Raw genomic sequence first — 11274 nt, 5'->3', positions numbered from 1 at the left:
ACAGTTCCTCAATTTTAATTTTAATCCCTCGATAGCGCTTAGGAAAAATATTGATTCTGGCCAAGAGGTTGTTGTATGGTAAAATTTTGCAGATCTGTGGGCCAATTCACAAACTTGTTCCATATTAGGGGGAGGCTTTGATGTTTCGCACACAAAAATGATGTTCAAGTTCAGTGATTTTTTTTTGACTACCATGCAAACCGTATGGATTCTCCAACTATGCCAAAAAAGTGTCTTACTTATAAGGTTCATAATCCCACCCCACAAAATCCTAGGAAATCCTTAGATTTTTCCTCCAGAGGAAAATGAAAATTTAATGGCGATTTGTGCGATAGATCAATCAAGTTTCCATCTTCGCACACGATTCACGCCATCATTGAACACCCCATTTTCACCGTAAATTTTGCACCGGACACTAAAAGTTGCACATCATTGTTTAAAGGGAACTCTAATCTACTTGATTAAACAGTTTGTACAAGGAATAAAACATTTTAATATCTCTTTTTTGGAAGTTTTCTAAGACATATTTTCATGACACTAAAAACCATTTTTTTGCTTGATTCTACGAGAATTTCACTCCGGAAACGGTTAAATCTGATGAATACTTTCTTGAAAAGTTCAAATATCACCAAATTTACACGAATCAATAAGTTTTTAAAGCTAAAAATTGACTAAAACTCTGCAAGCGAGAAGACCACACAAGATTCCACCATTCCTCCACGGAGCCGGATATGCACAAAAATATTTGAATGTGTATCATTGAAGATTTCTTTGTTTCTGCACTTGCAGGAATAGGGATTTATCACAGATATTGAGCTTCAGAGGGTGAATAGGCTAAAATTTTCACAAAACAGCCTCTCACAATTTTTTTTCTTCTTTGACATGAAAAACAACACAAAAATGAGGTTATGTCAAAGATTGTCAAAAACCAGTTGAAAACTGTGTGAGCTTATTGTAGATGTGATTCTTCATTGCACGTTCAGTTTGTGCAAGCTTGAAAAATATTTTTATATCAAAGAAATGCAAAATTGCTTAAAAATTACTTAACTGCGGTCTATTTGAGTCAAATTACTTCTTGTTTATCAACTTTAAGATTTTTAAGTTTTACTTTTTAGTGGTGGATCAAATCGATAGATTACATTAGATGTGAATATCAGGGATCGCATCTAAAACGAAGTTTCCTGGAAAATGTGCGAAGCTGCAATGTCTTCTATGTACGATCGATTAATGTGAGTCAATTTTGTGAATTTTCTTCCACCCACAAAAGCGGCCTCCTTCAGCCCAAAAGGTTTTTACATAAATATAAACTCTAATAACCCCTCTACCTTCTGTGATAGTCGTTTTTCAGAAAAGTTATATTAATTGTGCAAAATCGTATGAAGTATTACACAGCAAAATTACAGTTTTGGACCTGTTTTTATTTTTTGCTTCCTGAAACTAGGAAAAAGGGGATTAGACCAAAATATGAACATAGTAATTTCACAAGTATTTCTGGTACATTGATTGAATTGGGTTATCCGCTTCGTCATCTCTATAACCATGTTTTATTTTGGTTCCGATAACGGCTCCTACGATTTCTTTTATTTTTGGATAATGTTTTAGAAGTGAACGAGGTGGGGTGGGGAGTCCAGGAATAGTCTGGAAATACTATTGTATAATATTGCACCGGTCGAATCGAGGAAAGCGATCGAGTGAGGGTACTTTACCTTAAATTTGGATTTTTTGAAAATGTTTTGATATCACGAACCCGACTGCAGTGGTCACAATCGGTGATCAGTCGGTATAATACTCGTAAATGATATATATATTTTTTAAATATTCTTTATTTTCTGTTCGTAAACTTCTTATTCAACCAGGCCAATGCTAATGCATTAAGAAGAATAGACAGCCTTAAAGATTAGAGATTGGTACAAAAACGAATTTCGAAATGAAACAATAGTTTTTAGTCAAGACTCAAGACAAATACACATTCACTGCGACTGATCCATCTGGAGGCACTGGGTCTGCCGTGATATAGTAGTGGCACCTTGAACGGCACTTTGCAGTCGAGATATATATGGTTGTAGACCGCCTTGGGTGTTATGATAAAATAGAGGATTAGGGAGTACACTGAGGGAGAGTAATTAGTAAATGATGCGAAAGTACTTTCGAAGTACAGTATTGAAGTCACGAGTTGGAATATTTCGGCAAGTATGGAATGCTTTGCTACCCTTTATTTTTAGAATTTTTATCAAAATTTTCATCAGATCAATTCTTTAGTTGTGTCAATAAGTAATGTTCAATATTTAAGAAAATTTTTCGAAGAACCTAAAAATAAAATTGCAATATTTGATTCAATTTAACTAGCAATATCGTGTATAATATTGTGGCGAACCTAACTAGCTACTATGGATCATTATACATAATTTACAACTTAGGATAAAATTCACGTGAGCAACATATTTTTGTCTGAAATAGATTAATTGATGTAAACCGAGCTAATTTATCAGATTTGGCTAGTCTTGGCCTAGTCTAGATCCAGATACTTGATCGGGCTATTATCGGGAGATACAGATTGCTACAAGAGTTTTATCTTCGCGTTAATAAGCGCTCCTTTCTTAAGATCGACTTACCTTTCTATCGGTTTTTGACAGCACTCTTGGTAGGGTATCTGCCTGACGTTGTGACGTACACTTTAGGACAGCCAGAACCTAACTTGCTGGAATTTTGTTTCAGCGAACAAAAGTAAATAAACTACTTAAATTCCCTGTGAAAGTTTCTATATCATTCATATCATTCATATCCTACGCAAAATCCTAATCACGACTTCGAACATTCTGCAAGGTTCTCTCAACTCTCTGTTTTGTCTTGAAATTTGAACCATCCGCCTACTAAGAATAAGATAACAGACTTTTTCAGAGAATTTGTCATTTATTCAGCATAATTTTTATTTTATTTTTAATTTATTATTTTTACAGTCTTCAATTTTACTTTTCTTTCAAAAACTTTATTCGAAGTCCTGTCAGAATTTCAGTAGTCATTTTCTTGAATCTCATATTCAAGATCAGGCTCAGTCTTGAAAGTTTCTGAACATTCAATCACAGTTTTCAGTTTAGATTCATCCTTTTCAATTACTTGATCTTCTGAAAAATTCTTATGATGGGTGTTCATGTGTTTTTCAAAGCTTTTTTTCTTCATATAAATTTTACTGCATTTTGGGCATTTTATAACAAAAGGTTCCTTACTTTTTTGATGCGACAGTAAATGATTCTGCAAATTGTGTTTGTACATTAGCTGTTTACCACAAATTTTGCATTGAAATGATGGTCTCTCCTTATCATGGGTTTGCATGTGTCTTGTTAGATATTTTTGTGCTTTTAAATTCTTTTGGCATATTTTACATTTCAAAGGCTTTATTTCGCTGTGGACTAACATGTGACGATCTAAATAGAATTTATGTTTAAATTTTTTATTGCACAAAGGACAACAGACGTTTCTAATGTTCGTATGTTTTAGCAAATGTCTTTTGTGTTTGGCTTTATTCCAGAAGACCTTTCCACATTCAGCACAAGTGAATCTGTTCGAGGAGAGTTCAGGTTTCTTGCCCAAATGAATTTCCAGAATATGTCGCTTGACAGTTTTCTTATATCTAAAGGTTTTCGCACAGATTCCACATTGAAATTCTGCTTCAGTGGTTGAATGCCTATTTTTTATATGTTGTTTCATATAAGTTCGATTTTTGAAGGTTTTTCCGCAAAAATTGCAGGCAAATATATCACTTTGAAGATGAGAAATAACATATTGGGAATTTTCTATTTCTACCTTGGGCTTAACATCCGGGATCCTATCCATGGTATTGCCTTCACTCTTGCAGGAATTTTCATCCTTTATGGTCAAATTTGATTCCACAGGAATGTCGTTCCAGAATTCCTCTTCCTTTTTAATTTCCATTTTTTTTAAATTCTATTTTCTGAAGATAAAGCGATTTTTTGTCACTTTCTAAATTTGTTTTGACAACCAAATTTTATTTGGTGCAATGCTCATAATGCCTGTACCTCTTATCTTAAAACTTTCCTTTCACCAGAAATTTTAAAATAACGAAAAATAAATTTATTATAGTAAGGTGGGGTAACTGGATCGTTTTCCGAAGAGTGCTACTTAAGCTCTTGTTTTTGGACTGATGAAATTCTTTTTTACTTCTTCTAAATCCATAGAATTATTCACTGTTTCATTCAGAAACATAATATAAAAAAAATTATCAAAAATATTAAAGAGAATTTATAAAATAATGATAATACTGAAATAAGTTAGCATGCACTAACTGGGTCACCTTTTCGCTAATTCACTTTTAATTAAACCTTTGGATTTACAATACTTTTTTCACAAGGAAAAAACAATAAATGTTTTTTCAATCAACCAGCTGGCATTAGCGAGAATATCACTGCTAGAAAATTTTAAGTGAAGAACCCAGCTAGCACAAGATTGAAATGAGTCGATTACACTCATTTATTTTATGGATAAAAATATTATTTTAAATGTATTAGTCATAAACGATCCAGATAGCGATGCGCCCGGATTAGCACACTTGACTATATACAATTTTGAAACATTTTCAGAAAGTTGGGAAAAGTGCCCATGCTTCGTACGATCCCAAGCTTCGTAACGACTATATTTTCCATATGTTTCTCAATAAATGTGACATATAAGATCCATATTTTAAAAACTATGGAAACTACCCAGTTTTTAAAATATATAGGGGAGTTATATTTATTTAGAAACATAAGAAAAATTTAGTTACTACGAAGCTTGAGATCGTACGAAGCATAAGCACTTTCCGCTATAAGGACACTGAAGATTAATACAGTTAACTTCGATGTCCGGATGACAGCTGTCAAACACTCAACAAATTCGAAAAGAATCCCCTTGAAACTGGTTTTTATCTGTCATTTTACTCCCTATCGTTCAGATATCGGACAGTTGAGTGTATCAAATTCATACACTACTGAGAGAAATCCGAAAAAGTTAAAATAACATTGTGGAAATGTTAATTTTACCCTAACGTATTGATCCGAAATCGGTGTAAATACTATGCTTTTTAGGTGTATTATGGGTTAAAGTTACCCCTTTTCTTGTTAATTTTACCCTCAAACATGTGTAAAATTAACATTAAAAAATGTTGATATATTTTTACACCTAAAAGTTGTTAAAGTTATGAGGAAAAAAAGTTAATCACGCCCCCGTTTTTTTCTCAGTGTAGGCTTAGTAAGTAGATTAAGCCAGTTAACACTGAAGACTAAGTAAACAACACATGTTTAGCTGAAAAATGCTAAATTTTCTGATTATTTCTGCTGAATTTTAAGCAAATCTCGAGATCACTCCGGTTATTATACTGAGAAAAACCGGGGTTAACTTTTTTCCTTATAAATTTAACACTTTTTAAGTGTAAAAATATATCAACATTTTTTAATGTTAATTTTACACTTTTTTAAGTGAAAAATTAACATGAAAAAGGGTAACTTTAACCCATAATACACCTAAAAAGCATAATATTTACACCGATTTCGGATCAATACGTTAGGGTAAAATAAACATTTCCGGAATGCTATTTTAACTTTTTCGGAATTCTTTCAGTGTAGTCAAAACGGTCAAAACCTTTACAATGTTTAATTTTCAATTTGAAGTGATAATTTAATTTTTTATTTTAATATTTTTACAGTTTACAATTTTTCTTTCCTTAAACATAAACTTTAATTAAAACTTGTTTCAGTAGTCATTTTCTTGAATCTCATATTCAAAATCAGGCTCTGTTTTGATTGTGTCTGAACATTCAATCACAGTTTCTAGCCTAGATTCATCCTGCTCAATTTTAACGACCACTTGATCTTTTGATGAATCCTTGTGATGCTTTTCCATGTGCTTCTCGAAGCATTTTTTCTTCATATAAGTTTTCCAGCATTTTGGGCATTTTATAATGGAAGGTTCCTTAATATTTTGATGTGACAATACATGACTCTGCAAATTGGCTTGGTGCATTAGTTTCTTGCCACAAATTTTGCATTGGAATGATGGTCTCTCCTTATCATGGGTTTTCATATGCCTTGTTAGGTATTTTCTTGCTTTAAAATCCTTTAGACATATTTTACATTTAAGATCAGGAACTTTTTTCTCCCTGGGCTTTTTTGCTCGTGGTTTTCGATTTTTCCGGTAAGATTTATTCATTCTGGGAAAAAAACAATTTATTTAGAATGGAAAATTTAAGTTAAAATTGTTAATTATTTTTAATAATAATACCTATCGTGGGCGAATCCAATGTGATCTCTTATTCTTCTTTTGTTGATATATGTCTTTCCACAAATTGCACATTCAAAGGGTTTGTCTATGGGATGAATTTTAACGTGTTTCATGAGATTTTCTAAATTCTCAAAAATTTCACTGCAAACGGTGCATGCAATAGGGTCACATTCAGATTGAATGTCAATTGGAAGGCCTCTGTGAAAGAGGTGCATGTGACTCTTTAATCCTTCAATGTCTCTGTGCGATCTTTGGCAGTAATTGCATTTGTAAGCTTTGTGATTATGTCTAGCTAAATGCTTTTTAAGATAATATTCTTGTCTAAATGCTTTATTGCAGAGATTGCAAGTAAATGGCTTTTCTTCACTGTGAACGGACATATGTCGATCCAAATAGAATTTATGCTTAAATTTCTTATCGCACAAAGGACAACCGACATTTTTGACATCCGTATGCTTTAGCAAATGCCTTTCGTATTTGGCTTTGTGCCAAAAGATTTTACCACATTCAGCACAGGTGAATCTGTTTGAGGACAATTCATAAGGTTTCTTTCCCAAATGAAATTCCAAAATATGTCGCTTGACACTTGTTCGATATCTAAAAGTTTTCGTACACATTTCACATTGGAATTCTGCTTCATTGGTGGTATGCCTCTTGATGTGTTGCTTCAGATAAGTTGGATTCTTGAAAGTTTTCCCGCAAAAATTGCAGGGAAATCTATCACTTTGTAAATGTGAAATAATATGTTGGGAAAGTTCTATTTCATTCATAAAAAAGTCTGGACATTGTGGACAGTAGAACTTTTGTTCAATTGGCTGAACTTCCTTGATTACAAACTCAACAACTTCCTTAGGTCCATTATCTTCCTGCTTTTCTAACTTGGGCTTAATATCTAAGCTAGATGATGTACTACTATCCGGGGGCTGATCTCTGGGAATGCCTTCAATCTTGCAGAAATTATCAGAAAGTGGATTTTGGTTTTGTATAGGAAATTCCGATTTCACAGGAATTTGGTTCCAGCAATCATCTTCAATTTCTTTTTTGATTTCCATTTTATATTCCATTCTATAAAGATCTTAAAGAAGTTTTGTGTATCACTAACTTTTTTATTATTATTTTGTTTTGACAACCAGATTTACTGTCAAACTTAGTCTTTTCATATACAGTGCTGTCTCGCTATATGCACAGTTTGGGTACTTTTTTTAACAGTTCTCTCTCTGAATATGCACAACTTTTTTTGAAATTCCCAACGGTTTTTTTCCTTCTTTTAATAAATTATTATATTTTTTATTGTTCTAGAATTTCCCGTGTTATTTTAACTATAATATGAGACAGAAAATATAAAATTAAGATAATTAAAAACGAGAAAAATTAGTTACCAAGAAAATAATTTTCTTTATTACTTTGCCAAAATGTAAACAAATTGATTTTTAATGCAACCGACACAAAAGCTGTGCATATAGAGAGTGTGCATATAGAGAGACAGCACTGTATCTCTTATCTTAAAAGTTTTATTTGTGTCAGAAATTTAAAAATAACGACTAATTTGGTTACTTTTACGACTTTTTTCACCACTCAATAGGATTTTATATTTTACTTTAAAAAGAGTGTTCAGGATGTGACTACCGCCGTCTTATCTTATCCAATTTCGTCTAGTAATTGGAATAATCGGTAGAATTCCGCGGATCTAATATTATTAACAATAATTAATAACGTTGCTGCAAGTAAAATACCCATGCCATAGAGGAACTACTAGATCATCTCGTTAAATAAAAATTTTATAGAATAAAAATAATACTTGCATAGATAGATAGATAGATAGATTCATTCTGGGGGCAGCAAGCGGCGTCCATCCATACACCTTCAGCTCCAGCCTCAGCTTCAGCCGCTCCATCCTCCTTGTGCACGATGTCCTCGCCGACTTGCCCGCTGCATCCAGGCCTCCATTTGGGCCCCTTATGCATCCCCTTTTAAGGTTATCCCTTACGGGTTTTGTGTATTGAGCCAGCCAGTCCTTCGGATAAATTCCATTAGACAAGCCGGCTTCAATTTTGGTAGATCATTCCAGTCGAGCACCGCTTTTCCAAGTAGCGCTCGTTGAATACTTGCATAACATTTTAATAAAATTTACAAATTTATAAATTGACTAAAATAAATTGTAAATTTAAGTCCGAACAAATGAATATATATAATCGGAACTGAACTCAGAAACGCTCATATGTAACAATTCATTAGCCTTTAGGGCAGAATCACATTGAAAGTAAAATGCTCACCGTATTTCGTTAATTTACGAATTTTCATTGCAATTCTTACGCAAATTTTCCATTACCGTATTACCTTATCTCATACTCGGTGGTACTAGGTGAAAATAATATAAGAAAATTGAGGAAATAAAATGAAAATGTGATAAACGGTGAGCAAAAAAAATTGTAAGAGAAATAAATCGTCAGTTTTTTTGCTCACCGTTTATCGCATCTTCGTTTTATTTCCTCAATTTTCTTATATTATTTTCACCTAGTACCACCGAGTATGAGATAAGGTAATACGGTAATGGAAAATTTGCGTAAGAATTGCAATGAAAATGCGTAAATTAATGAAATACGGTGAGCATTTTACTTTCAATGTGATTCTACCTTAAAGGCTAATGAATTGCTACATATAATCGTTTCTGAGTGAGTCGCGCTCACTACCATTCGTGCGTGCACGAGAATCATTTTATGCAAATTTGGTCAAAACTGTCGTGAAAATTAAGTTCAACACAATTTTTTGTTTTTTATTAAAAACTTAATGAAAATTCAAAAATATGTATTTTTGTATTCTATGTGGTCGTCGTTATTCAGAGTAACACACTAGAAGTGATTTCTTATGCTCACATCACATATTTCTCCTTGGAAATTACAAGGGGTCAACTAATTTTCGGCCATTTTTCAGGAGGTAGCATGAAAGATTCAACTTTGTAAAATTAAATCTCAATTTAATGACTGAATAAAAATAATTTATTTCTTTTCTATTTGTATGAGCACTAATATAAACATCGAAACTTTTATATTTTTACCTTTCAAAATATGTTTATTAATGAGTTAGCTCCTTATCGTTCTAAATGATGTGCAAATTTTGCTGAAATTGGAATGACAAGGGATCAACTTGCTTGAGTTAGTCCCCTTGTTTCACAAAAATTTGAACGATAAATCTATTTTGTGCCCCTTTGCTTCAAACAAAATTATACATAAGTAATCAAAAAGATTAAAATTTTGAAAAACTTTTTTAATAACGAAATTTAATGACTTATATCATCTAAAAATTTATTAAATTGTCTTTCTAAGTGCATTAGAATCTCAAAATCGCAAAAAAGTGAGTTTACCCCTTGTAATTTCCAAGGAACGATATGGTTTTTTCCTTCCTTATCCGTTTTAATGACAGTTTCAGCGCTAAAGTTGGATTGTATTGACAGCAGGCCTCAAAAATTTAACTGGATAGTATCACCTACAGGTTTTTCTAATCGATTTAAACCCGAACGTGGCGCTAACTAGTCAATAACCTTCAATGGAACCCCTCTTTCCTCACTAAAACAAAAACAATATTTTTTTTCAAAGAATTATTTCGAAAACAGCTCGAGAAATTTGTTTCCTTTTTCGGAAACGTTTTGGGAATACTCCAAGCGAAAATTTCATCAATAGGGGGAGGTGGAGCTTTTTTGAGTTGTTGGTTTACACTGGAACACTGATACACGATTTTTTCGCATATTCTAAAATAAAAAGCTGGATCTTGCAATTATTTTATTTAGGTCCACAATTGTTTTATAGACTTCAATTATATTACGTTAAACCTTGATTCTTATAGTTCTTTCGGAAATTCTGCAAAAATCTTTTTCACACCATCTCGTTCGCCGAAGCGACTTTTTCTTTGTTTTTTTTTTTTTGTTAAGTGTTATATAATTTCTATTGTATGCAAAACTAAAAATTCACGGAAATTTGAGGAACAAAAAGTGGCCGAAATTGCATGCTGGCCGAAATTTGGCACAGTTCCCCTATGTGTGATTTTTTGTGTTTCTTTTTTATTTGTAAGAAAGCTTCTAATGTCAGAATATTATTTAAATATGTTTTTAAACAATTTTCTGTTTTGCGTTATTTTTTTTACAAATTCATTATATTCAGAGAATTTGTAGGTGAATAAACTAAGGAAAATTCAGAAATTTTTAACATTAGTTGTGATAAGAATGACAGTGACAGAAATTAACCCATTCAGTCAATGTACCAGAAATACTTGAGATAGAATGTTCATATTTTGGGATTAATTTCCTACAGATTAATAGATGATTTTTTTGAAAAGACAAAAATTTTATCCATATTATGGCGACGTGGGGAGCCGCCCTCAAACACGCGTCTTAACGGTCACTGAATTTAAATTCTGTACATTAATTCATTACAAACTTTATTGCTTTAGATAGAGTAACTATCCAAGAAAACACATTTGCAACCAGAATTCCAATCAGAAAAGAGGATGAAGGCCAATTTTAACAAATTCGACGGGATGTCGAATTTTCCGTCCGCCATTTTGTGCAAAATTTTTGTATGACTTCACGCGAAGCGAGAAAAGAACAACAAAATGTATACCCATCTCTGTCGGGCTATTTTTTCCAAGTAATTGAAGGACTAAAACTAAAGTAACTAAAACTCCATTCCCGACAGCAATTTAAATAAAAATTGGCCTGGAATAAATCATCTAAAATCACTCAATTTGCGTATGATGTATAATACCATGGTAAGGAATGGGTTAAGGACGAAACTGGAAAAAAATGGATAACTATTTCTATTTTTATTAATGAACCAATAATTTTTATTTTTATTTCTGCCTTTTTTCCGAGTTACAAAAAAAATTCAGTGAAGATTTACTCTGGCTCAGATTTTATTGTGATAGATTCCAGTTCAACTTGAGTCTCCGTCGGCATTTCTGTATCTTCAATCTTAATCTTGGTTGCTTGGTGATCTTCTCCTAAGATTTCTT

The 11274-nt window shown here is 32.6% G+C and overlaps 2 protein-coding genes across 2 annotated transcripts; both read right to left on the bottom strand.

Moving 5' to 3' along the window:
- Positions 1 to 2960: 2960 nt before the first annotated feature.
- Positions 2961 to 4016, bottom strand: LOC129804129 (gastrula zinc finger protein XlCGF7.1-like). The gene has a single exon (XM_055851211.1). It carries the CDS (start codon positions 3928 to 3930, stop codon positions 3010 to 3012), a length of 921 nt encoding a protein of 306 aa, XP_055707186.1. The 5' UTR covers positions 3931 to 4016; the 3' UTR covers positions 2961 to 3009.
- Positions 4017 to 5646: 1630 nt separating this feature from the next.
- On the bottom strand, positions 5647 to 7408 carry LOC129804104 (gastrula zinc finger protein XlCGF57.1-like). The gene is made up of 2 exons (XM_055851176.1): positions 6271 to 7408; positions 5647 to 6199 (listed from the first exon to the last, which is right to left on the bottom strand). The coding sequence occupies exons 1-2, from the start codon at positions 7332 to 7334 to the stop codon at positions 5743 to 5745; spliced, it is 1521 nt and encodes a 506-aa protein (XP_055707151.1). The 5' UTR covers positions 7335 to 7408; the 3' UTR covers positions 5647 to 5742.
- Between the last annotated feature and the right edge of the window lie 3866 nt (positions 7409 to 11274).

This window comes from Phlebotomus papatasi, chromosome 2, assembly GCF_024763615.1.
Source record: "Phlebotomus papatasi isolate M1 chromosome 2, Ppap_2.1, whole genome shotgun sequence".
NCBI lineage: Eukaryota > Metazoa > Arthropoda > Insecta > Diptera > Psychodidae > Phlebotomus > Phlebotomus papatasi.
Note: the sequence above shows the minus strand (reverse complement) of the source record. Positions and strands in the feature narration are given on the sequence as shown.